Below are 26,664 nucleotides of genomic sequence, written 5' to 3'. Positions count from 1 at the left end.
CAGCCAGCCCGGTGCGGGCGCCCCGCTCCCGCTCCCGGCCACGCTCCCGCTCCGCTAGCGCCATGGACACATAGCCGCGGCGCCACGCAGGAAGGTAGGGAACAGTCCCCCGGTCCCCAGCCCGCGAGGGGAACGAGTCGCCGCCGCTCCGACTTCGCGGTGAGGGACGCGCGGCTGCGGTCAGGCAGCTCCCGGAGCTGTTTGCTGCCCGGGTGGAGAAAGTTGTGCGGGTGTGTGTGGATGTCTGTGTGTCTGTGTCCCCTCGCAAAGCAGCTGCCAAGGACTTGCCGTCCCGGTCCCTCCCGACTGCTTGTGAGTTCCCAGTGCTGCTCCCCCTTCTCCGCCCTCCGCGCCTCCGCCTTGCCCAGAGATGCTCGGAGGACTGATGTTCCTGGGCTGGGATGTTTGAGCCCCTTCCCCAGCCTCCACAGACCACCCCCTACCATTCCCGATTTGCACACCCCTACTGTCTCTGAAGGGAGTTTTCTGGAGAAAGACTGGAATGCCAGGCAAAGCGCCCCCCTGGCAGGGCCCCCTCTTCTCCTGGGGGGTCCAGGGAAAAGCTGCTCCCAATTAGGAGAGGCGCTGAGAGAGGCGCTTTCCCATGCGCGGGCGCTGGCAGGGCTCTGCCTGCCTTGTCCCTTCTTGCCCCGGGATGCTGTGTCAATCCCAGCTTCCCTGTCCCGTGCCAGCCCCATGAGTGGCCAGCCCTGGGCTGTGCCCACCACCACCCTCACCGGCTGGCTGTGTCACCCACAAGGTCCCCTCCAGGCTCTGCCTCTGGGCTGGTGAAGGCTGTCAGAGGTGTCCACAGCACTGAGCTTGGCTTGGACACCGCTGTCAGCAACTGTGACCCCACTCTGATGGGGCCTGAGGGTACCTTGTGCCTGGTCCCCATGGATGGGAAGAAGCCCAGCGCTGCAGCAGCTCAAGTTGTGTTGGCATGCACACAAAATGGTGTTGGACTCGCTGGCATTGGTGGCATAGCCAGAGCTGAGCTTTGTGTGCCAGGAGGTGACTGCCCCATGTCTGGCTGTTATGTTTGCAGGAGGAGCTGGCGTGTTTGCACTCTACCTGTTTACAGGAGGGTAGGTCACAGCTAGGTTACAGCGTGTACAGTGACAGGAGGCACACATCACCCCAGCCTGGCACAGGGAAAGGATCTTCACAGGGAGCTGGGAACTGATGGAGGACCTCCTGTGGTAGGGACAAAGATGAAATATGGCCACAATGCCCCCTCATCACCTATACACCCTCTGCCCCACCAACCTAGCACCTTTTGGTCAGAAATGAAGGGGGAAATATGTGCTCTCCAGAGAGCTCCAAGCTGACCCTGGCAGCCAATGTGGGACTGGAGGTGGGGGTCAGGATCAAACTGGTGACAGCAGAGTTGTTCTCAGGGCTGGATATCACCAGCAGTGGGTGAACAGGGTATGTGGGGTTCAGTAGGGTGGTGTGGAGGGCTCCCTGGAGGGTGCAGCTAATGGCAGAGCCTGCAGGAAGGTGGAAGAAAAGCAGCTCTGGTCTTGTGCTTCCTATTCCAGGAAGAGGAACCTCACAGGGAGGGGAAAACTTGACTTGATTATATCTAATAAGCCACTTTTTCCCCGTCCCAGCAAGCTGTCCCAGCAGCGGGGGGAGGAGGATGCTTGGCCAAGTGCAGGCCCTGTTTGTGAAGGATGAATGAATGACTCACAGCATTCTGAGTCTCCCCACCGTTTTCATCGTGGCAGCAGCAGCAGCAGCAGTTCCCCTTTGCAGCTGCTGGGCTTATCAGAAGCTGTCATGCTGGGTGGGCACCAAGGTGGCCCACAGCTACAGCCCACACATGAAGGTGTCCTGCCTCTCCTGCCCTCCTCACACAGCTCACCTGGACCATCCTGAGTGGGGAAACCCTCAAGGATGGCAACAGTGCTTGGCATCCTCACCTGCCATGAACTAGCTGAGCACTCAGTTCAAACCCTTTATTTCCACTCTGCTCTTGTTCAAAGGCAACCCCAGGCTCTTCCTGCTCTCACAGGCCTCAACCTCCCTCTGGTTTCCTGCCGAATGCGTTCCTGGAGAGCTTATTCCCCTGTGGGTTTGTGCCAACATTGTGCTTTTAGTTCAAGACCTCTTCTCCCTCTCCGGTGTTTACCCTGCTATATTTATAGCTTCCTCGTTAGGCTAAGCAAGCCAAGGGATTATTGCCTCCTCTTCTCCCGCGGGTTTGGCTCTGGAGGAAAACCCCTCGTGAGATGCTTCCCGCGGGAGGGGCAGGTGCCGACTTGTGCCTCTGCTTTTTCTCCCTTTGGAAAATTTCAGCATCTCTCACAGCTTGTTTCCCCTCCTCTTGTTGAGGCATGAAAGTGGGTGGCTCTGCCCCTGCCCAAGATATAGCCAAGGGCAGAGCTTGGATGGGATGAGAGCTCTTCCCTATAGACAACACACGGGATCTTCAGCAGCATTTGGGATGCTGATACAATGCCAGCATAAGGGATTAGCCCTGGGATGCCTGAGTTGGCTTGCTGGGATGTTTAGAGAGTTTTTGGTTTTTCTAAGTGTTCCTGTGGTTACCACAGCATCGCATGTGTGAAAATCACCAAATCTCTTTGGCCAGGGATGCATGACCTTATGACCTGAGTTTCTACCAGCAAATCTCTCTGCACCTCCCTGTGATGGTTTTCTTCTCCCATCCAGGTTATGGAAGTAGGGAAGGGCACAGATGCCTTGCAGCTGTGGTTGAGTCTTCTCCAACAGCCAGATTCCCATGGACCATTTCAGTGGAAAAAGAAAAATTCCTCTGGAGATTAGTAACAGGTTTGCAGGGATCAGTGTGTAATTAGGAATTATCTCTCAAGTTTGACTGCTTCCCAGGTCTTTGAGTCACCCTGGCATGGCAGTGGGATGGGGTGAGCTTTGGGCTCTTTTGAAAGGTCACAGCACCTGCAGCCGCTGGAGCATCTGCCAAGCTCTCCAGTACAGGTGGATGGCTGGGCTGGAAGGTGCAATTCCTTCCCTCTGGTATGAGTCTGGGACATAGCAAAAAAATGCTCCTCCTACGCTGCTGTTTGAGTTGGGGGCATCCAGGAAAAGAAGGACAAGAAATCTGTCAATAGCTGATTTGCCTCTGTCTTACCAGGACTGCTCACTGAGGTCACGTTGGTCACATCTGACCAGCACAGCTTGGGCTTGCTGCAGTGGGTATTGGTTGTTGCCAAAAAAGCTCTTGAGGAATTTTGGAAGAGTCTGGGCAGGAGAAGATCACGTCCACCTGCTCATACATGTTTTCTAAAGATGCTTTTGGAGAGGACAAGGAGGCTGGAGGGATCTCAGGAGATCTGACATGGTTGGAAATGGGGCTCTCCCATGCAGGTGGCGATGGCATGTATGCAGGCAAGACTGCATTGGCCAGGAGAAGGGAGGATGCTGAAAGCACTTTGGAAATCAGCCTGGGGCTCCCCAGAGACTGCTCAGCTCTGGTCCATTCCTCTCAGTATGGAGACAGCCAAAATAGAAACTGCCTAATGAAAATTGTTATGGACCCGCAGAGATTGCCGTATAGGGAGAGGTGGGAAAGTTCAGGGCTCCACCATCTAATGAAATCCTTATGGTGGAAATAAAATCATTTGGGCATCTTCTGGTTTATTTCACCTCCCAAAGTGAAAACAAGGCACACCAACCCTTGTTGAGAGGCCAGCGCTGATGACACACTGAGGGGAAGAAGGGAAGGAAGAAGCTTCCAGCTTTGGTGGACCATCATCTCTGCAGCTGTTTGGGGAGACCCATTAACTTTGAGCAGTATTGTGCTCAGCTGTAGCTAAGTGTCACCCCACCTTGGGGAACTCCAGGCAGGGCTCGGGGCTGCTGCCTGCCATCCTGCTGGCAGCCCAAGGGGTGTGGAATTCCTCACAGAAGAGCACGTGGGAGGCAGTAGGGCTGGCACAGCATCCCTGGAGCCCCCAGGCTGGCGTGGCTGTGCCTGTCCAGCTGTTTCCTTCGCCTTCCTGTGCTTTCACCATCCCCTTCCTTTGGGACAGAAGGCTTTCATCCTAGCCAGACCAATAGTCCCAAAGGCATATCTCCAGTCCCTTTTTGATGAAGGTTGGCATGGGCATCAGTGCCTTTTGAATTCAGTAGCATCATGAAAGGCGCAGTTCAACCCTTACCTTCCTGCAAAATTAGACAGGGAAAACCAGAAAGGGCTGTCATGAAGGGTCTTCGTTATGGTCCAGCCCACTGTCGTGCCAGTGTTGCAACAGAGCTCACAACAGCTGTGCTGCAACAGCCCTGCAAAGGTCTCCAGGGATGGCCCGGCCCAGTGGCCCGGCGTGGTTTTGCACAAGCCGCTGTCACGCAGGGTGCCCAGGCCAGCTGGCATCTCTCCAGACTTCCTTACAGGGTCAGGGCCAGCCCCCGGCTGCTGGGGAGGTCTGCAAGAGTCTTTGCTTTCCATGAGTTTTGCCTGAGGCCTCAAGGCTTAGGAGGAGCTGGTGGACCCAACCAGCTATTGCTCCATCCTTGTCTTGCAAGGGCCAACACGCAACCCCGGGGGTTCCTCTGTGCTTCGGCTGCTTTTGATTTTTTTAGCTCCTGCAAGGCTCCTGCTGGGCTGTTTCATGGCCCCCTTGAGGCTGCTCCACCCCATCCTGGCTTTGAGTTTTGCAGCTTCTTGGCTGGAGCATGGCTGTGCCAGGGGAGGCATCCGTTTTCTCTGGCCTCCCTGATCCTGTGCCTAGCTCCATTTCCCCTCTCCAGCTGGGACTGTGCCCACAGTCCTTGCACCCCAGCATACAAAAAACAGTGTACATAGCAAGGAAGATGAGTGCCTCCATTGCCTGTGCTGGCACGGGGAGCAGTCAGTGTGAGGGACTGGTCTCTCAGAGTATCTTGTTGACACAGCTCTTGATCTGCTGCGCATCCACATTCCTCCTTCCTGGCTTTTTGCAGATAGGCACTGGGTTCTCTGGCAGCTCCTGAAGCTGACTGGTTTGCCCTGAAAATGCCTTGGAGAGCTCTGAGCTCTCAAGGCACTGAGTCTTGGTCTCGGAGTGGTCCGGGAGGATGGTGAGAGGCCCAAGCTCATATGGAGCAGCAGTGGTGCCTACACTGTGCCTGGTGATGGAGAGATGAAGGACTTGAGCAAGGCAAGGTCTGTGGGGAAGCCCCCCTGGGGTGCTGCTCTAAGAAAAGGATGGTGCTGGGGCAGCATGTCCAAACTTTGTCCCCATGAGACATGTCCCCAGTAGGGTGCTTGATGGTGAGCTGTGCATGGAGAACTTTCTTCTCCAGTCCCTGGAAAGGTCTCTGAGAGCTTTTTTCACCTATTTTCCCCACCTATCAAGGGCAGAGGGATTGTGCAGCATTTAACCCTCCAAAGATATGTGGGGGACCTCACATTGCTGCAGGCAATGTGGCTGCTGCATCTCCATCGGTGACAGCATTTCAAGGATGGCAACAAATGCCTGTCTGCCATCCCTCACCACAACCAGAGGAGGGTGGAGCAGAGCCAGAGGCAGCATTTGCGGCCAGCTCTATGAATTTCCAATTACCAGCTCGCCTTGCCACTGTGTGAGAGGTTCCTGCACCTAATTTTTGGTGAAACGATCCATTTTTCTCAGTAATTTAATAGCGTGGGCAGGCTGCTTGCTGTCGGAGAGCCAGCAGCGAGCACCGAGGAGCCTGTGTGCCGGGCTGCCGGCCGTAACCACCTTCCCTGGGCGACACAGGAATGCTGACCTAATAGAAAAGACATTTAAAGAGGAGTTTTGGAGAGCAGCTTAGCTCAGATTCAGCTCATGCGCATGGCTGCTGATTGTAACAGGGCCTCTCCATGCTCCAGCAGGTCCTGGGGACCGGCATGGGCAGTGGTGGCATCCCTGATGGGAGACAGGCACCAGGACACAAGCCATGCCAGCCATCAATTGGCACAGCAGTTGCTTTATTTTCTGGGAAAAAAAGTTGCTTCGGGGTGGGGGGGAGGGGGCCGTCACAAGTTGTGAACTGAGGCTGGGTTCAGCGCCCGGCTGCGGTTCTCCCAGGCTGGAAAAGCCGTCGCGTTTTACTCTTGACATTTTCCAAATGAGATGTTTTGATTTATTCTTTCTTTTTTTTTCTTTTTTTTTTTTCCAATTTATTTTATTCCCTGCCCCAAGGTAATGTTTGGAAGACAAATTTAGCTCGATTTAACTCAAACCTTTTTTAAAAAGTAAAACCACTGAAAACTAAACAAGGCCTATCATTTAGAACAAAATGTTTTGGTTTTCATTTTCCTTTTGGCATGAAAAGCACAAACTTCTTTTTTTTTCCTTTTCCTCTTGACCTACAAACAATTTTACCATTTTCTTTTCTCCTCCTTGTTCATTCCCAAGACCACATTGTGCATTGTGGCCAGGGAACAGGCGAGCCCTGGTGCTGTTCCCAGTGGGTTGGGGGTCCCAGGGTGGATGCTTTCCTGTGGAGACCAGAGGAATCTTGCAGAATCAAGCAGGAGCTGCTCTGCCTGCTGCCAACACTGACTCAGCTGGGAGCTCCTTGTGGAAAAGGGAGGCCCCTGGCTGTGGATCTGTTCCAGCTCTCTCAGGGGGATGTGAACCCCTGGGCAGGGCAGAGCTGTGCTGCTGGTGCTGTGCTCTGCTGCTGGGCATCCCTACTGAGAAGGGCGAGCTCTGGCATTGCCTTCTCTCCTTGTTTATTCAGGTTTAAAATTAATCTGACCTTCCCCTGCTCAGACTTGTGCAAACATGGCACGTCCATGGGCAGAGAGCTCCCGCCAGCCTGAGGAGAGCCCTCTCTGTACCCAGCTTGCGGCATTACTGTCCCCTCTGGAGGAAGTCCCCATGTGGATCCGAGTGCTGGGGGATTGTGGGGCTTCCTCCTGGCAAAGGCAGCTCTGGCCGTCCACCAGCCCACGGTTAATCCTCTGGTGCGAGCTGCCAGAAGACTGAGTGCCCGGATCAGGCGTCTCTGAGCTGGACCAGGGGTGGCTGCAAATGCTTCCATCCCGGGCAGAAGCCTGTGTACTAGAGCCAGCGATTGTCTCCCCAGCCTTGACCCCCTCCGCTCCCCGCCAGCCCAACCCTGCATCTTCCACCCTTTGCCAAATCCCAGCTCTCCGCTCTGCCCCAGCCTCACCGGGAGTCAGCCAGGCAGGGAGCAGGGAAGGAGTGATGGGGAACAGCATCGTCGCCAGAACTGGTGCAGAAGCAAGCACCCGACTCGTCCACCACCTGATTTTATTTTATTCCCCTCTCAGTGCCTCGCTGCATACCACAGCCGTGCTTTTTATAGCCCCCAGCTGCAGCCTCGGCGTGCTCCCAGCCAGCTCCCCGCCGCAGCCCTGCTCGCTCCATGCCAGCAGCCCCGGCCAGGGGGGGATGGACGACATTCCCGGGGTCCCTGTGGCGGTTCAGGGAGCGGAGAGCATGGGCTGCGGAGGAAGGCAGATCATTAAACCCTAACCCGGAGCCACGCTCCCGTGCCGGCGGAGGCGTTTCCAGAGCCGCATTAGTCACCCCCCGTCGCAGCCGGCACGTGCCGCGTGACAGGTCGAGGACGAGCGCCGGTGGCCCGTCCCTCGCTGTCCCCTCTGCTGCTGCCCAGGGCTGGTTCCAGGCAGCCCGAGCCACCAGCTCCTTCCATGAGCCAGCTTGTTCTGCCGTGGAGGGGGTGGTGTGTCGGCGAGAGGGGTACCCCCTCCAACCCCTCCAGCCCCGGCTGCCCCCCAGCCTCTGGCGCGTTTACAGAGGTTACAGAGAGATTAGAGGTTCCTGCCCACTCCCCGGGAGCGCTTTTACGAGCATCTGGGGCTCGCTGCTGCGTTTCCACTTCTCACAGCCAGTTCCACAGCTGGGATGCTGCTATGGGATGTGGAGCGAGGAGGAGGAGGAGGAGATGAGGTAGGAAGCTTTGCTGCAGGCTGGCTGCCTGGAGCACCCCTTTGCTGGGATGTGGGGTTTGCAGAGCGGGGGCGGCCGGCCAGCAGGCGGGGAGCGAGCATCCTCGCTGGGAAGCAGCGGGGGGGCCCCCGGCGCCTCACTCCCCGGGCTTTCTCCAGACGTGATTTCACCACTGCGGGGAGGGAGCGCGGCCAAGGAACAGGCCCTGCTCGCCCCGGCGGCACCCGGTTCACTTTCGGGCCCTTAGTCATTTGGGCCGTGGTGGGGATGCGATGTGCCTCGGGACCCCGTGGGGCAGGGGGCTTGGAGAGCCTGGACAGGCAAAGGGAGAGGGATGGGGGGGGGGGATGGATGGGGGAGGGGGGCCTTCCAGGCCCGCAGCACAAAGTCCCCTCTTTACTAAGCTGGGAAGGGGGACAGAAGGCAGTGGTGAAGCCAGATGTGCGCTGGGCATCTCCAGCTGAGCAGGTGGGCAGGGATGGAGCCACCCTCGCTGAGCTGATGACTGCAACTGCTTCCCAGCCTCCTGCTGTGACTTTCCAGAGCTGGACATGGCAGCATGGAGAGAGAAGCGATGCTGGGGAGAGGGGGCATCCTGCTTCAAGGATGGATTCAGGGAGATATCCAAAGGAGAGGGTTTCTCCAGAGGTTTGTGGGGTCCCTGGGAATGGGAGGAGCCCCATGGGACCCTGCCATGTCCCCCTTATTTTGGATGGGCACAGGGTGTTGGGTGCCTGTGAATAATTTGAAGTCTTGACCAAAAGTCCATCCAGCTTATTTTACGTCCAGCAGGGAGGCAGGGAGAGGCCAACCAGTGGAGTACCAGTGGTGCTGCCATGTGGCTGCTGCCAAGCAGCTGGAGCCTGGCAGCTTTGGCTCCCTGCAGGCAGGGCAGTGGACAAGTGAAAGCAGAGAGTTGTGGGGGTGACAAGGAAGGGATGTGCAGGGGTGGTTTTTACAGAAGCACAATGTAATGTTGACCCATATTGGGTCAACGTTGGAGGGGGACCCTCCCAAATCTTCTCCCTCCTGGAAACAATGAGTTTCAGTCGATGAGGGATGAGCCCTCAGTGACAGCACCTCAGCCCCTGGGTGAGCTGGGGGGGCTGTGGGAAGGGGGAGCTGCTCGTGCTGCTGCCCAGGTGCCGAGCATGACGGGAGTGGGGAAAGCCTTGGAGACTCGTTCTGAAACAAGGCTGCCCTTTTCTTCTACTTTACGACTGCATTTTAATATCCACAAACATCCCGCCCTCCCCGGGCTGCTGCCAGCAGAGCCTGCATCGCCTGCGCTTGGCCTGCCAAGAAACCCTGGCCAAACCCTGGGCCCCAGCACAGGGGAGAGGATTATTTTTCCCCCCTCGTTTTTTTGTAAGATATGTTTTCTATAGCTCTAATTGGACGGGCTTGAGTCCCGGCCAAGGCAAACACACCTGGGGGAGCCTCACTTTACAGACCCCATCTGCTGTGTCGGGGGCTCTGCTCCCCACACAGCCGCTGCCTGGCCCCTTTATAGGGGAGGGGGCTGCTGGGGTTGGGGGGGTAGGACCGCTCCCACGCCAAACCACCGAGCAACCTCCGTGGAGGAGGAGAACCCAACGAGGCGGCGCAGGGAGATGGTGCAGAGGCAGCGGGGGCACCCGGCAGAGCCCTGTCCCACAGCAAGATTCCAGCCCGGCGTGGAGCTGAGGTATCTCTCCCCTGCCAGTGCTGCTGTGGTGGCACAGGGCTCTGTGCCCACTGGGTGGGATGCTGTGGGTGGGAGATGCAGCAGGTACCAGCAATGTTTTGCCCTCCTGGGGTACAGAACAGCATGATCATCAAGGGGTTGCAGTCCTCAAAATCTGCATGTGCCTGGAGAGGGAGGATGTGGGGGTTCCCCAGCATGTCGGGTTGTGTTTTGGGCTACAGGACCAGCTACCCTGTGAAACCCATTCAGGGGCTGTTCTGGACAACAGACAGAGGACATCAGCATGCCAGGCCACTCCAATGGCTGGCATTGACATCCAAATCTACGTTGAACTGAGCTTTAGGTACTTCCTGCAACTCTTGGCTTTTTGTGGGGCTTTTTTAGCTGGGCTCTTCCCCTTCCAATTGTTTCAGGATCTACCTCCAGTGCCCCAGTGCCAGCAGGCAGAGCAGTGCTGGCACCCTTCTGCCGGGGTCTCATGGGCTTCACCTCATATGTATACTTAGGCAAAGCCAAGAAAGCTGTTGGGGGTCTCTGGTTCTCCTCCTCTGGGACCAGGGTGCATACCTTGACAGCACAATGTGTGCCAAGGAGCAGCAGCACACTCAGGTGGCACCCAGCACTTGGCTCATCCTGGTGTACATTTTTTCCTCCCTTCCACACACCATCTAACAGGGGTGTGCAGGGCACAGTGCTATGCCTCCACTCCATCCTTGGGGATGTATCAGCACACCATCCCTTCCTTCTCCACCTTCCCTGGGTCACCCAGCAGCACCAAAGAGGCATCACCGCTGCAAAAAGCGCTCCTGGTGCCACTGACCGCTCCCAGGAGGAGCTCTGGCACCCCCTGCACCCCCTCCCCTCTGCCTGCAAAGGATAGTACTGTGTTTTCTTGGGGTGCATTGCCACACATACCCCACAGCTCACCCAAGTACTTTGCACCAGCACTCCTGACTTGGAGCAATAAGAACTGAAGTGGCAGCTTAAAATAGAAAGCCGGGATCCAGCCTCACCAAGGCCTGCTGTCTCACTTCAGGTGGATGGGATGAGCTGTGGGGAATTACACAGGCTGGAATGTGCCTCTCCTCCCCTCTGGCCAGGCCAGAGGATCTCTGTGTGCATGGCGGGGGGAGATTTGGGGCACAGACGGAGCTGTGGCAGTGCACAGGGCAGCTCAAGCATTTTGTGAAGAATTTTAGAGTTGTGCTGGCCTCCAGTCAGAGCAGGCTGCAATGGGAACATTTCGAAATTCTTTTGGATGAGGAAAATTCCACGGGCAGCCCCCCTCCAGAGAAAGTTTGGGATGGCTGAAATGTTTGGAGTGAGAGGCTGCTTGCTTTTGTTTACTCTGAACTATAACATTGGAGGGGGGGAATCCAAATGAAAAAAGGGAGACAATAGGAGCCTGTAAACAGAGCTGGCCCCGAGTGGGACTGGGGCTTCTCTCCAGCACTAGGGAAGGAGATGTGTCAGCACACTCACTGCATGGCCCTGCTTTCCCCCTCTTGGATACAATCACACTTAATCTTTCAGAACTTGGCTGGGTTTTTTTCCCCTAGCTAAAAACGAGCCGGACGGTGTTTTTCCAACCTTCTCAACTTAGGCAAGGCTCAGCCCCCATCCCCTGGCCCTGTACTACAGCCCCCATGTTTTCCCTTCTTTCCCCTTTTGCCACGTTTCCATCTTTTCTTGGCTTGGCCACTGCCATCTAGTTGGCTTGGGAAGAAGTGTGGTGTGGGGACATGGATGCTGCCCTCAGTGAGCTGTTTTCCCAGCCTCTGTTCCTGACATCTGCCTTGCAACCAGCTGCCAACCCTGAGCCACCTCCACGTGGCAAATTTGATGACCTTAGAGGTCTGTTCCAACCCTAATTATTCAATGATTCTATGAAAGCAGGTAGGGTTGACTCCAAGCTTGGAGAAGACAGGTCTTGGTTATCCCACCAGGTGAAAGAGCCTGGCATCATTATCCCCACATCCCACATTGTTGGGGGTCTGCAATTTCTATCCCCTTGCCCCTCTCCCTACAGGGACACTGCTGGTGCTGTTCAGGAGGTTAATGGGACACCCTTTGCTGGTGGCTTTATTTAGGCCACCCTTTGCTGATGGCTTTATGTGGCTGCCCAGGTGGTCTTTAATGACTCCTGAAATCCTTCTCTTGCCCAAAAGGGATTTTGTTTTGCAAAAGGAGTGACAGCAAATTGCTAGCTGGGGGAGCATTTGTGTAAGGTGAGCTGTTTATTTTGGCCCTGCTGCGTTTTGGCTGACCCATGCGCCTTCGTGCCTCAGGGATGGAGCTGAGCCTGATGGCTCTTGGGCTCTGGCCAGCTTTGGAGCAGGGGGAGGGAAGGGGGAGTATCGCCTATGGGGGATGCTGTGGGGCCCTGCTCCTGATCAGAGTTCCCAGCCCCAGGCTGGAGTTCATGAGGAGCATCAGAGGGAGCTGGGTGCGCCTGGGATATTCACAGGTATGTACATGTGTGTCTGTGCCCTGCATTCATGGATGCATGCGCTCTTGTGTCAGCACCAGGGCCAGCTTATGGGGAACTTTTTTCTGGGAGGTGCAGATGGTCCCGGGGAAGCAGGCTGCAGGCTGGTGCCCGGCTGCTCTGCTGTTCTAGGAGCTGTGTGCTCACTTAATTCTCTGCCAGCCTGGGCTGAGCCCAGGAGCAGAAAAATGTCCCAAATCCCAAAATGTTCCTGGGACAGGAAAAGCCTTTCCCACCCTGCTGTAATCACAGGGTGGCCCAGCTCTCTGCTGGCAGGTCCCACCCCTGTCCCCAGATCCAGCACTGTGCCCATCCCTGTCCTGTAACCATGTGCCAAGGACAGTGGGGATGCAGCACCCCCTCCCACCAACTTCCATGCCTCCACCCTAAAAATAATCTCCAAGCTGTAAAGAAACCCACCAGCACTGCAGCTACAGCACTGGTAGGTGTCTTTACAGCCGGGAGATTATTTTTAGGAATGTCTCTGGCACGTGGCTTTGCAGAGAGGAGTGTGGGGATGGGGATGGAGAGGGGGGCGCCCCTTCTCTCCCCCTTCGGAATGCAAGTGCTGCCAGCTGGCACAGTGTCAGGGCTGCTGGCTGCTAACAGAGCCCTCGCTGTTCTGGCCCTTGCCGATGCCTCCAGTTACAACCGGGAGCCAGAGAGTTCTTCCTGCAGGATGGAGCAGAGGAGAGCGGAAATCAGGGCGTTGGGGTGAGAGTTTCCCGGCTGGGGTAGGAGCAGAGCCTGACCTCCGTGGTGCTGCTGGCATGCTGTGGTGTGTAGGGGCCCCCGAGCCCCAAGCACCAGGAACTGCTGGCAGCTGCTGGCTCCACAGAGGAGAGAGGTGACCCTGGGGTTATGGAGGGGTTTGGGCTTGGCTTTGGACACCAGCGGGCCTGGGGTCAGCTGGGTATCACCAGGGGGTTGGTCTAGTTTGGATGGAGGTGTGCATTGTATCTGGCTGTGGACACAACTGGTTCCCTGGATGACACTGGGGTTTGGGCTGAGCTGGGCTTAACCTTATGCCTGGGTTGCATTTGGTTTAGCCCCACATTTGAACTGTGTAACCCCATTACTGGACTGTGCTGAGGTTAACCCTGTGTTTGAGCTGAGCTGTGGGTCAGCTCTACTCCTGAGCTGTGCCAAATTTAACCCTACATTAGCATGGCATAACCACATGTTTGACCTGTGCTAGGTCCAGCCTCACATTTTGGCTGAGCTGGGTTCAGCCCCACTCCTGGGCTGGGCTGTTTAACCACACATTTAGACTGCCCTGGATTTAATTGTCCTTCTGAGCTGGGTGGAATTTAATTCTCCTTCTGGGCTGTGGGGTATAATCCAATATTTGGGTTGCCCTGAGCTAAGCCCTGCATCAGGACTGTACTGGGTTTTGTCCTATATTCAAACTGTGCACAGGTCTTATGGGACTGCACTGGCCTCACAGGGAAAGACTCCAACTGGTTTTACTGGTTTAACTGGGGTAATTCCAGTGTGCTGGGATTGCACTGGCTGCAGCTATGCATGTGTGTGTTCTGGCACAGCCCAGCATGCATGGTACCCCCCCCAACAGCAGGCATGGGGGGCCATGCACCCCACCAAAGTGGTGCAGAGGAAAACAGACCTTTTTGAGGTCCCCAAGGCACTGGGGTGAGGGGCTGGGAACAGTGCTCAGAGCATCACCCATGCAGTGCCCAAGGTGGAGAAGGTATTGCCTCAGGTGCTGCTGGTAGTCCTGGAGACTGTGCATGGCCCTGGTGGGGGTGGGGGACATAGCTCCCTCCAGCACCCACTGCTGGGCTTTCTCTGGGCACCCAGGGAGGGTGCCAGCAGTATTTGGGGGACAGGAGTGTCTGTTGGAGGGAAGCATCCAGCAGTGGGTTTGATGCTCCACTCACAGGCACACCTTCATGCAGTGATGGTGGAAGTCAGCAGTGCTGCAGGGATGGGGTGATTCCAGGGCCCTGGGCAGATCAGCAGCCACAGGGACCTCAGACCATGCCTTGGCTCCTCAGAGCGAGGCATGGTGCTTCTGCAGGCCTGTCAGGTGCAGAGGGATTAGCAAGGCACAGCTCCAAAAGCACATTTCCCCACAGGGAAACAAGGAGAGGGGAATTCCTGCGGTATTCTGCATTTCAGCATAGGACATTCTTCCTAGAGCAATCACTGGCAGACAGGAGAGTTTGTAGCAGAGGGCCAGGGATGCTTCCCCAGCTCAGGGGATGCTCAGAATGGGGCCATCTCTGGGGCATTAGAGACAGCTTTGGGTCTCTGCCCGTGGCTTTTTGCAGGTGGGTGACTCCCATCAAGGCCTGGCACAGGGTAGGCAGAGCTGCTAAGTGCTTTGGGCTTATTTCCATATCTCTGTTGCAGCAATGCTGCCCCTGACCACTCTAGGAAGAGGTTAAGAGGCACCCCAGCTTTCTGTGCTTAGTGGGGAGCACCCCAAGTCTTCATGCTGCCATCTGCAGCCTTGAGGCACAGTGTCATCTACTTCTGTCCCTGTCTCCATCACCCCAGCTCTGTGTGCTGCCCATTTGCTTTGAAGAGCAAATTCAAATGAAGAAAAAAAAAAGGAAAAAAGAAAAAAGAAAAAAAACCAACAAAAACCTAAGAAAACAAAACCCAATGTCTTTCAAAGCCCTGAACACAATGGAAAGTTGGCTTTCCCCAGGAATCTGTACTGGGCTTTGCCAGTCCACGGCAGGGCATGGCCCAGATCAGCTATGCCAAGGGAGCTGTCACATCCAACCCGGGCATTGGTGCCTGTGCACATGGCCATGATTTTGAGGGAAGTTTTGGCTTACAGCACTTCAGTTTGCATGCAGGAAAGGGCTTATGTCAGGATTTCTCCCCACCACTGCCCAAAAACTTTTGCATGAGCTCAGATGGTACCCAGCAGGATCAGGGAGGTATGGAGAGTGAAACCTTGCATTTCTGGCTCACACCCACGGGTGCCAGAGCTGCCTGGTCACCCTGGCCATGACAGTGACAAGAGCATCCCGTGCTGAGGGAGCAGGTCCAGCCCTTCTCAGCAGGACCAAACCATGCCCCCAGGCTGAGCTGGGTCCCTCTACCCTGGCTGTGGCAACGGGATGTCACCCAGCCTGGGCTGGCGGCAGGCGTCTCTCTGGCCAGGATTAGCATGAAGGGAGGAAGAAAAGCTCTGATTGTTCCCTCTGTCCCGGCTTGGCTCCAGGACCACTGTGCCGGGACTGTGTGTCCCCAGAATGTGTCACTGCTGGTGCAAGCATCAAGGGATGTTTTCTCTGCCTGTGTGCCCATCTGTGGGGGTGTGGAGCCACCAAGGAAGGTAGGCCTGGCCACTCACACGCTTGTGTTCATTTGCACGCCTGTTTTTCCCTTGGCCAGGGAGGTTGGTGGCAGAAAATTAGGGGATCCTTTCTGGCCAAGCTGTCTTGTAGCACCTGGCCCCCTGCCCTGCTTCTGCACCTGGGGCAGATGAGGGCTCTGGGTCTTCTCTGGCTCTGTGACTCTTTCCCCTGTTGTTTTTGGCCTTTGGGCAGGCAAGAAAGGGCTTGCTCCTTCTCTCTGCAGTGATTCTGTGTCCCCAGGGATAGTTTGTGGCAGTGCTCATGTGGGTCATTTACTGAGTCAGCATGTCTGGAAGGGCTCGGTTCTGCCTTCTCATACTGAGCTGGCAGGGGTGCCCCTCTGAGGGAGGAGAGCTCTTGGGGTCCTGGGGTGAGGATGGGGAACTCTGGGAGGACCCTGGGACAAAGGGTGATGAGGGGTGGAATATGAGGACTGGCCATCAGGATGAGCAGTCTTAGGATTAGGTTTAGGGTTAGAGTTAGGGACCACTAGGGTTGGGGACTGGGTTAGTGATCCCTAACCAGAATTAACCACCAGGGTCATTATGGAGAGGGGCTGGATACCCTGTGCAGTGTTTGAATGAAAAACCAGGGTGGTCATGAGAAGAAATTATTTTATTTCATAGCTGTTTTTCTCTCTGTATATTAACACACTCTCCCTTCTTCCTGACACACACACATACACCCACTTCCCTTCCTCCTCCCCCCAGAACTATTCCTTCACTCTAGCCCACGTGGTTTTTGGAGTTATTTTTGGTCGCTGCTTTTAAGAAAAAATATACTCATTTTCGTCTTTTTCTTTTTTTTTTTTTTTTTTTCCATCACCAAAATATTTTACTTTCAGGCCAAATGTTCCCAGTTACTTACCAGCATAGTTTTGGCAGAGACTTTTTGACTGATATTTCTTGGGAACATTTCTAGGGTGGTTTGGTAGGAAAAGCTTATGACAGTCTCATGAAATTATTTACATTTGGGGCTTGTGTTTGAGGCTGCCTGGCATGCTCAGAGCGGGGTTGATGTGGGGTGTCACACGCCTTCCCCCCTGCAGCAGATTGCCTTGTAGCTCTTGCTTCCCTCGCCAGGCGGTTTGGTCTGTGGCCATGGGCAGTCGGCCACAGGAGGGGAACTGGCTGCTCTGGGGTGCCTTTGCTGGGCTGGAGCATCCCTCCCTCCACTCTCTCAGCTGTTCAACCCAGGGGGACGCAGATTTATGCCTACAGATTTATGCCTGCTCTTGGGGCTGGCAGGGAACTCACTGCCTTATGTGCCCTCAGCCCCTGCCTGCAGTTGGGAGCAGAGCCCAGCAGTGTGGGTGTAAATAAACAGACCTGTCCAGTTGAGAGGGGTGGGCAGGGGACACTTAGAGGGAGAAATCATTCATTTCTGACTGACAGAGACTGTGTGGCAGTCTGGTAGGGACAGTGTGATGCTTGCCAGGATGGATGCCCTGGGGTGATGCTTGCTGGCACAGACAGATTGGGCTGGGATGGACAGGATGACACTGACTGATATGTCCTACTATGCAGGACTCTGGAGGTGGGTCTGGATCCTTTAGGGTAGTGCTGGCTGTCACAGAAAGAGTGCTGGATGGGATGGATATCATAGAGCACTGCTGGCTGTGATGGACAGGGCGATGGTGGTAGGGCAGAACAGGGCAACACTGGCTGTGTTGGCCAGGATGGCACTGGCTGATGTGCCCTCAGTGGTGTAGGTTGGGATGGAAAGGGCGTACATCTCTGACCCTGCATCCCCTGCCCCTCTCACTGGTGATCACTGAGTGTGAGGAAGGGATTTCAGCCCCATTCTCCCACAAATGGAGACTTACCAGGACCAGCCTCATAGTGGGTGCAGGCATGGGCAGTGATGTGAGACTTGGTACAACCTGAGCTCTCACAGCCCTGCTCTCCCCGGCTGTGTGAGCCTGTTTAGATCTGATTGCTGTCACCTGCCATGTAAATACAGGCCAGAATTTCTCCTTGGTCCCTTCCCACCCCAGCTGGACATGCACAGGTCTCTGGACCACCCTGGGATTGGGAGCCAGTGAAGGCTCCTAGCACAGAACTGCAATGGCAAAGAATCCTTAATCTCCCCAACACATATAGCCCTAAGCTCCTGGTCAGTGTTTGCCCCCTGCATCCCTGCTCCAAGCGTGAGGTCTGCTCAGCAGCCAGGAGCCAGCTGTGACTGTGGCACAGACACTGCCAGATGTCCCAGCTGGGGTCCTGGGATTCAGTCCCTGTTCTGTCCCCAGCAGGATGGGATGAGATGAGAGGGAGATGCAGGATCCAAGGCCCTGCAGGAATACTGTGGGCTGTGGACTGTATCAGCTGCCCAATTGCAGGGAATAACACTCTCTTCTCCCCTTGTCTGCCTCCTCCAGATGCACAATTCCATCCCAAGCCTGGGCAGGGTGATGGTGTTCCTCACAGCAGCCCTGGCATCAGCCTCCTTTGCTGTCCCTGAAGACTGGGGAGAGGAAGGTGAGACCCCCACCAAGTGCCCCCATACAGCACCCCTCCCCATGTCCCAGGCATGAGGATTCTGAGGGCACCCTATTTCCCCCAGACAGGAACAGACCTACCAGGGCTACATGAAACACAGCCCTACATCCTACAGTGATGGCCAGCCTGTGTTTCTGCTCATCGCCCCAACTGGGACAAGTCCTTACTAGTCCCCTGTGGTGGTACCTGCATGAAGCCAGTGCCCATAGCCAGTGCCCACTGTGTGTGGGATACTCCCCAGGGGCTCCCCAGCTGCCCCCCCAGGCCTGTTGTGGGATGGTATGGAGTGCTAACACCCATCTGGGGATGTGTGTCCCTCCAGGCGTGCAGTATGGACAGCTGGGGACAGACGTGACCCTGTCATGCCCTGGTATCCGTGCCAGGTAAGTCTTTTCCGTGCACATCAAGGGATCTATCCAATGGGATGGTTTACAGGGTGGGCCTGGGCATCCCTGTCCTCTCACTTAGCCTGCCTGTTCTCTCCTCCCCAGCTCAGCAGTGCGATGGAGGCGCGCGGGCACCACGGCGCTGCCGGAGGGCTCAGCCATCCAGCAGGGATCCCTGGTGCTGCCGAGCGCCAGCCAGGCCCTCGGGGGAACCTACAGCTGCCACGGCAAGGATGGCAGCCTGCTGCACACCGTGTCCCTGCGTCTGGGGCGTGAGTAGCATGCCTGTGAGCTGGGCTCTTCTAGGGGGAGTGTGGTGCCTGCAGCCCTGCCGGGGCACTGCCAGAAGGGGGCTTGGTGTTGACACAGGCATCCCTGTGTGCTGGAAGGGCTGCGGGATGGGGGACTCCTCACTGACTCCTCACTGACTGCTGTTTCCCCTGGATCCCAGACCTGCCTGGAGTTCCCTTTGTGTCCTGCAGAGCATCTGACTATGAGAATTTCTCTTGCTCCTGGACCTCCAGTGTGGAGACCTTCCTTCCCACCAGATACATCACCACATACAGGTGAAGTACCCCCACAGGGCGTGGAATGGGCTTGTTATAGTGTGAGCTCTGGGTCACAGCCAAGGATAACCACCAGATCCGTCTGGCCATCCCACACATGCCTTGGGTTCACCTCCTGCCCCAAGGACCGTGCTGCATCCCAGAGCGGGTCCTGTTTTGGGGTGAGCAGAGCACCAAGCCTTTGCTTGCTCTCAGTGGGGGTCTCAGCAGCACTGAGGGGCTGGCACAGGCAGGCTCCCTCCCTGCTGACAGCTCTGCCAGCACCAGAGGGACAATAAAAGAGAAGCAGGTCATCTGCAAGCCTCCACACTCCGGCATGCTTTGGGATGAAAGGAGCCCTGACAGCATTGCTGCTTCTAATTATCCCTGCAAGCCAAATTAGCGGGCGGCTTTGAAGTCCAATGGAGCTCATAAAGCACAGCCCTGCTGAAAGCTGCAGGAGCCGAGGGCTTGGTGGGGAGGGGGCTGAGTGGAGCATCAGGGGCTCCACAGGGAGGGGGAGTGGAAGCATGGGATTTGGCAGGCTTTAGGGGGAGGGTGAAGCCAGGCTCTGGGGAGCTGCTTTTATCAGTGTCTTTGCTTCTGTGTGATGAAATCCCAGGCAGGGAAGGGTGTCCCATTTCTTTTCCTTGGGATCACCAGCTCCTGCTGCCAGGCTGTTCACTAGAAGAGCTGGACACGATTCTGGCTCTTTCCCCCATGCTGTCACATGTGTATGTCAGTGTGGGAGTGTGGGGCTGCTTTGCAGTGTGGACTCCTGTCCCTCCTGTGGGTCATGGTGGGGTTCACTTTGTGCTGCCCCCTCATCCTAATCATCTGCTTTTCCATCTGTCTCCATGGCAGGAAGAAATCCCTTACAGGCGAAGAAAAGCGGAGGTAGGACTGACTGCCACCCTACTCCTGCTCCCTAGGGACTGGCCCCCATCCCAAAGGCTCTGCTGCTGTCTTCAGCAGGGACCCTGAAGCAACAGCTGGGGGTCCCCATTAGGGAGCCAACTACTTCCCAGCTACCCTGGGAGTCTGGGAGAAGGGTTTGCCTCAGTGAGAAAGGTTTGCCTCAGGGAGGGACATTCCCAGGCAGAGTGTGGAGCTGGGATGAGGGTCCCTTCTGTCATGCTCAGAGGGATATGCCAGACTCTGGAAGGATGAGTGCAGCTGAGCCTGAGGGGCTGCCTCCTCCACAAGGGTCTTGGCACAAGGGTCTTCCATGACCTCCTTGGCAGCATTTGGAAACTCTGCAGGGTGGTGGGTCAGAAATGTCACCATCCTGCCTCCCTGTCTGCAGGAACAAGAACGGGCACGTGGGGCTGTGCCTGCAGGATCCGTCCCGCCCCGGCACCTGCACCGTCCACAGGTCAGAGTTCTGGAGCTCCTACCGCCTGAACATCACCGAGGTGAACCCCCTGGGCTTCAGCTACCGCCTTCTTGACGTCACCATGCAGGCCATCAGTGAGTCCCCATCCATCATCTGTCTGTCCCACTGTTTGTCCATCCCTGGGGAGTCAACTGAGGGTGACAGTGGGGAACCCTACACCCCTGTGCACGGCAGTGCGGGGTGACAAGGGCTTGCTGTCCTTTCCCACACAGTTAAGCCAGACCCTCCAGAGGGCTTAGTGGTGGAGCCCATCCCCCTGGCCCCACGGCGACTCCACGTGAGCTGGAAGTACCCTTCCTCCTGGCCAAAGGAGCCCCACTTCCAGCTAAGGTTTCGGCTCCAGTACCGACCCATCATCCACCGTTCCTGGTCCGTGGTAAGTGTGCAAGGAAAGGCAGGGCCAGCACAGGAGCAGGGAGTGCATGGGGCCAGGGAGAGGTGCCCCTGCCTGCCCCACAGCTCCCCTCTGCCTGGCACAGATAGAGACGGTGAATCTGTCTGAGGTTATCACGGATGCCTTCGCCGGGCTGGAGCACGTGGTCCAAGTCAGTGCCAAGGATTTCCTGGATGCGGGGAATTGGAGCGAGTGGAGTGCTGAGGCCCGGGCAACACCAGTCAGAGGTGAGAGAGGGACAGGCTGCAACCCCCAGCAACCTACCACATTGTGCCATCCCTCCCCAAAGTCCCTCCAGAACTCTGAACTTCCCCTTTTCAGTCCTTCCCCATGGCACTCATTCCCCCAAATATCAACCAGAGTGAGTCTCAACTCCAGGGCCACTTTAGGTAGGGAGGCAGAGCTGCAGGAGGACAAAACTGCCTCAGTCTCCCAGCCCATGTTAGTCTGCAGCTGTGCTGATGCCATTTGGGGATTGCCTCCCACAGGCTTGGGACAGAAAGGGGCTTCCAAAGCACCATTAGCACCTCAGTGGCACCCTTGGGCTCGTGGGACCTCTGGGGCACAAAGACACCCTTCCACACTCCTCTCAGTGGGTCCCTGGGGTGCTGCATATGCTTTTGGTGAGTGTCTCCATCCTTTCTGTCCTTCCAGACCTGGCCTCCACAGCAAGTGAAGAAACCACTACAGATGCCAGACTGGAAAGCCTGGCTGAGGAGCCCTCCCAGGCTCCCAACCCTGAGCCCATCAGTGAGTAGAGCTAGGGGTGGTGGGCAGGAGGGCCATGTGTGTTGCTGAGAGCAAAGGGAAGGGTGTCTTGCCCCAAGCCCATGTGTGACTGGGCTGTTGGAGTGTCCAGGAGCTTGCCATAGGGTCCCCCAGGTGCTGGAGACTGTGACATCCCTCAGCTGTGACCGTCTCTCTGTCCCAGATGGCAGTGACCCCATGGAGAAGATGGCCGTCCTGGTGTCCCTTGGGATCTTTGCCTTCTTCATCCTGGCTGCTGTTCTTGTCATCACCATCCTCATCTGGTAGGCTGGGTTTGGAGAAGGAGGGGCTGTATGATTGCTGTCCCCATCCCATTCTGAGCCCTCAGCACGGAGTGCCCTGTGATCCCCCAGCCCTTCTCTGGGGTCCCTGCCAAATCCCACCCAGTGATGCCCTGTAGGGTGGTTTATGCTCCCCTTGCCCCTGTGCCTCACCAGTGCCTCTTCCCAGCACACCCATTACTGCCCAGCCTGCCTGGGCTCTTTCTAACAACCCCAGATCCAAGGGAGCTTTCTCTGACTCCCCTCAAGGTGCTGCTCCTTCTAATATCCTCCCAAAGGCTCCTGCTGGAGAGTCTCACACTCCAGAGTCAGCACAGACATCCCTCCATGTGCCTTTGCTCCCTGGGAATCCTGTCCCCAGGTCCTCTCCGATCCTGCCTCCATGGGATCTCCCTGCCATGCTCTGGCTCTGCTGTCAGTCCCTGTTCCCATCCCAGTCCTGTTCTATCTGGTGACCAGTTCCTGCTGTAGCCCTGGAGCAGGCCCACAGCAGAGGTTAAGCTGAGCTGGGCACAGCTGGATGGAAACACAGCAGGATCACAGGAATCTGAGCAATCCTGATGCCCAGGGAGGCTGATTGGGGTCTTCAGGTGCCATTGCTCTTGTCCCCAGGCTCCGGGTGAGGAAACATGGCAAGGACAAGACCAAACCCAGCTTTTTGGTTGCTGCCACCCACTTGAAGGCACTACCAAGTGAGTTGGGGGGCAGGGTGGTGAATGGGGGGGGGAAGGTGGGGCAGGGAATGCGGAGCATAGGGCAGGGCAGTGTCCCCCTTGACCCCCTGTCCTCTCTCTTGGCAGAAGCTCAGATCCTGTAGTGAGCCCTGGCCAATCCCTGCTCCCTGCACCCGCTTGCCCACGCGTGGGACTTGATGCCACTGCTGGCCCCCAAGGACCCCACGCCTCCTGGGTCACCCCACAGCTGTGGACATTGTCGGAGCCCCCAACACCCTGGGGTTGCAGGATGGATCCTAAGGAGAGAGGGTCTGCTCTCAGGAGCGTTGGACTGCCTGAGCCCACCAGGAGCCAGCTGGAGTCACTTCAGGCTCAGGGTGACGGGCCAGCTCCACCTCTGAGCGCTGCTATACCAATGGGGATAAGACACTGAGCCAGCCCCACTGCACTGCCTAGTGTTGAGGGGGACCATGGGTGTAGGCTCCGGGGGTGCCAGGCATCAGTGCCAGACCAAGGGGTGCTGATCCCTGCCTGTCACCCCCCACCAGCCGCCAGCAGGCAGAAGAGAACACCCCCTTCCCCTTCCCTCTGCCCCAATCCCCTGTGCTGTGGCTGGACAGAGCAGAGAAGCCAATAAAGGGGATATGCCAATGCTATCATTGGCACTGTCCAGGCAAAACCCCTTTGCAGATAGCGCTGGGCCAAGGGAGGGGTGAGTGCCAGCTTGGAAATGGTCCTGGCAGGAGGTGAGCAGGCAGCAGGGCTGCCTCCCAAACTGTTCAGCCCTCTCCCCAGGTGCATGCAGGGGCTGAGAGACACCCATGCTGAGGCTAAGTGCCAGAAGAGAATACAGGCAGACAGCCATGTGGGACATCTCCCCTGCCCTCACCAGCATGACAGCTGAGACAGGACCCTCTGCACAGCCCCCCTTGCTCTGCATGTGGCCCCCTTGCTGCACCTCGACTCGGCCCCTCTAATGGCTTCCATGTGTTGGCACCTCCGGACCCCGGTGCTCCGTGCCAGCAGCCCAACGAGATCCAGATGGAGCTGGGGAGAAATTCAGACAGCAGCAGCATGTGGAGCACGGGGAGCAGAGCCAGTGCAGGGTGGGGACCACCTGGGTCCTGGGGCTGCCTGTGAACCCACAATACAGAGGGAGCCTGGACTGGGACAGCCACAAAGAGTCTTTGTGTGGACTGGGGTGGAGGGACCTGGGGCAGGCTGTGCCTTTTGCAATGTTTTGTGTGCCCACAGGCTCCCTGATGCTCTCACTGGGTGCCCTGGTTGTGGGGTCATGAGGGCTCTCCATGCTTGGCTCTGTGGGGTTGCAGCCCCTCACTGTTCCTCATGAGCACAGACACGCTGAGTGAGAGAGATGGGGGTCAGCCCTCTATCTGCAGTGTGCTGCTGGCATGGCACCATCCCTGGACCAGAGCAGAGCTCTCCACAGGGCAAGTAAGGCAGATCACCAATCTGGAGAGGTGTAAGGAGCCAGACCTTGCCTGGACTTCTTGCTGGGGAGGCTCAGCAGCCACATCACCTCTCCCAGGTGTATCCCATAGCTTGACAGCTCCAGCTATATCACACTGCCATGATCTGCTGTGCTCTGGTCCCCAGCACCCAACCCAGCCAACACCCATTCTCATGTGTCACACAGTCACCTTTGTCATGTCATGGTCACCCTTGTCTCTTCCCAGCATGGTGTGGACAGCCTTCACCATGGGAAACCTCCTCTTATCAACACCAGATCCAAATCCTCTGCCACTATGGAAGGGATCAAGGCAGTGGTTGTCCAGAGATGCTGTAGAACACAGGTGATGTGCATCCCATAGCTGTGGCTCCACTGTTGGCAAACAACTTAGTCATTTCCCAGCATCTGGTGCTGGTTTGGAGACTGATGCCTGCTTGAGATGTAGCAGCACAGCAGCCAGAAAATGGGAGACAGCAGCTCTGGCCCCTGTAATCTGCCTGCTTTTAAACTCCAAAAGGTCCATGCATGCTCCAAATAGAAGTTTGTTTCTGCTGTCTGGATAACCCATAGATCTGTGGTCCCTGTGTGCCAAGCCCTGTGTCCCCTTCCTTAGCTGGGGCTTGCCTGGCCAGGCAGTAGGGACACCAGTTCTGGTGACTGGGGCAGCTTCAGGGCAGGAGAGGCACATCTGGTCCTCATCACTGCATCCTGCTGCCCATGGCCCTGGAGGGTGTCCCCTTTCCTCTCTGATGTCATGACCTGCCATCCATTTGGCAGCTGAGATACCAAGAGCAGGCCGGGGGTCTGCATGCCACCACAAAGTCCTGCCTGCCACAACTGCAGCTTCCTGCTGGGATGCCCCATGGCTCAGCTCCCTGCCCCAGCAGCCTGTAAATGTGACACACAAGCCTTGGGGACCCAAAGGAAGCAGCAAATTGTGTGCTTTGGGGAATAAAGGAAAGGTGCCTGGTGCTGGGTGCTGCCCTCCCCGTTGCCAAAGGGGAGGATGCGCTGGTGCTGGTCGTGGGCAAACAGGGCTTTCCAGTGGACTGAGAAGATGCAAGGGGAGGGCTGGGGTGAGCAGCAATCTGGAATAAAGGAGAGGGATCCAGATGCCAAAATCAACTTTGTCTTCAAGCTGTGGAGAAGAAAAACAGGAAGGGACCATGAGACCAGTCCCAGTGCCGGCACCTCCCTGTCCCACTGTGGGGCCAGGGCACTTCCTCCGGGCTTGGGCTCTCTGGTGGCTCACGCAGCTGCTGAGTGAGCAGGAGGCTTCCTGCTGCAGGCTGGAGCTCTGCCTGGACGCACCCTGTCCCAAGTAGGCAGAGGCACATCCAAACTTGCCTTTGCTGCCATATCCCACCCACCCCAGGGTGGATGCTGTGCCAAGATCGCCAGGGGAGCTGGTACAAGCCAGGCCTGGAGATGCTGAGAATGTGCCAGGTCAAAGCAGCCCATGGACTGCATCCACATGAGGCAGGGATGGGTCCAGCTTCCTGGCATGGAACAGGGACCAGCCCAAGCCCAGCAGGAAAAAAAGTGCAGGAGAACATGGCCTGGGATTTACTTGGTTTGAAAAATTTCCATCAGCCAATGCTACACACCAGGGAGGGCCCCCAGCACTGAGACACACAGACATCCATATCCATTGTCTCCATCCAGCACAGGGTGACCAGATCATGTCTCAGGCAGGGGCTTGTTTGGAAAATCCATAGCTTTGGCAGAAGCCATTGCAGCAGGGCACTGGTTGTGGGCGGTCGTGCATCACTGCCTGGGCTGTTTGACTGCCACCAACCCTGCCAAATTTCTGAGCTAGCCCTCAGGATTAGCCTCCTCCTCTCCCTCCCTCGCTGCCAGGATCAGCCCGCATTTTGCAGGGGAGGAGGCGAGTTGCACAGGACTGTGAAGCAAAACAGTCTCAACTTACCTCTCATGGCTGCTTCTGCTTCCTTCTGTGCCAAATGCTGAGCCAAGGAAAGAAGTAAAGGCAGCTTCAGCAGAATAGCCATGAAACATACATCTATCTACATGTGTCATGAGATGATGCAGAGAGCAAAGGGTACATTCACAGTCAGTGGTTCAGCAGGGAGGGAAGGAGGATGCATGGATTGAGGGAAGGAGACATGCAGATGTATATGTGGATGCGTGGATCAGTTGTCAGAGGGAGAAAGGGACAGATGAATTTATAGATTAATGTATGGGCAGGTATTTGGACACTCAGTTACCATCCCAAGCATCAAAGATGCTCGCTCTGCAGAGGCTGACTTGTGAAGAGGGATGAGAGGCCCATGGGCAGAGAGCAAGGATTGTGTTTGGGAACAAATCTTGGGTGTGACCTAGCACCCAGTCCTCATATAAATGGCATCACAGCTGATGTGAGAAGACAGCAGAGACTTTTCCCACAGACACAGTAAATCCAAACATGAATGCTTTAAAAACATAGTGCTGAGTCTTCACCCTGACCATGGCTTTCAACTCACTTCCATGTGGATACCTCTTCCTGGGAACTTGCTAGAGATACAAGACTGAACCCATTAGAGACCCCTGCAATGCCCCATACTCCCTCTTCTTCATACTCCCTCCCATTCTAGCTGCCACAGCCCTGAACATTCCTTGCTCTTCTTCCCTGAAACAGAAGAGGAGACATCACCTGCCAGGCCAGATGTGGAGAAGGGAGAAACCTGAGCCATCTCTTGCTGTTGCATTGTGAGCTTCTCCCTCCAAAAATGGGTTGTTTCTTTTTTTGCTTGCTGAGGCTGGCCCCTTCCCTGCCTCTAAGAAGCTTTTTTTGTTTCACAGATGGGAAATGCCAAGCACCTGGCCACAGAGATGCTGGGAGGCAACAGCCAGCAGCATAG

The 26,664-nt window shown here is 56.4% G+C and overlaps 1 protein-coding gene across 6 annotated transcripts; it reads left to right on the top strand.

The window, feature by feature from the left end:
- IL11RA (interleukin 11 receptor subunit alpha) lies at positions 1 to 26,664 on the top strand. 6 transcript variants are annotated; one of them, XM_030237443.2, is made up of 13 exons: positions 1 to 94; positions 17,768 to 17,867; positions 18,211 to 18,271; positions 18,380 to 18,546; positions 18,726 to 18,840; positions 19,684 to 19,716; positions 20,126 to 20,289; positions 20,428 to 20,591; positions 20,695 to 20,836; positions 21,264 to 21,359; positions 21,541 to 21,640; positions 22,271 to 22,350; positions 22,459 to 26,660. In XM_030237443.2, the coding sequence occupies exons 2-13, from the start codon at positions 17,768 to 17,770 to the stop codon at positions 22,473 to 22,475; spliced, it is 1,239 nt and encodes a 412-aa protein (XP_030093303.2). In that variant the 5' UTR covers positions 1 to 94; the 3' UTR covers positions 22,476 to 26,660. The 6 variants fall into 6 exon arrangements, with proteins under 6 accessions (XP_030093303.2, XP_030093305.2, XP_018778501.3 ...); XM_030237445.2 differs by lacking the exon at positions 1 to 94 and adding an exon at positions 139 to 159 and having other exon boundaries at positions 22,459 to 26,662; XM_018922956.3 differs by lacking the exon at positions 1 to 94 and adding an exon at positions 7,805 to 7,877 and having other exon boundaries at positions 22,459 to 26,662.

The sequence above is a fragment of the Serinus canaria genome, chromosome Z, assembly GCF_022539315.1.
Source record: "Serinus canaria isolate serCan28SL12 chromosome Z, serCan2020, whole genome shotgun sequence".
NCBI classification, from domain to species: domain Eukaryota; kingdom Metazoa; phylum Chordata; class Aves; order Passeriformes; family Fringillidae; genus Serinus; species Serinus canaria.
This window is presented reverse-complemented; position numbering and strand designations above follow the sequence as displayed.

Coding starts and splice junctions, on each gene's coding strand:
- IL11RA (XM_018922956.3), top strand. CDS start 7,833: ATGCTGCTATGGGATGTGGAGCGAGGAGGAGGAGGAGGAGATGAG. Junction 17,868..18,210: donor TGAAGACTGGGGAGAGGAAG/GTGAGACCCCCA, acceptor GTGTCCCTCCAG/GCGTGCAGTATGGACAGCTG. Junction 19,717..20,125: donor ACAGGCGAAGAAAAGCGGAG/GTAGGACTGACT, acceptor CCCTGTCTGCAG/GAACAAGAACGGGCACGTGG.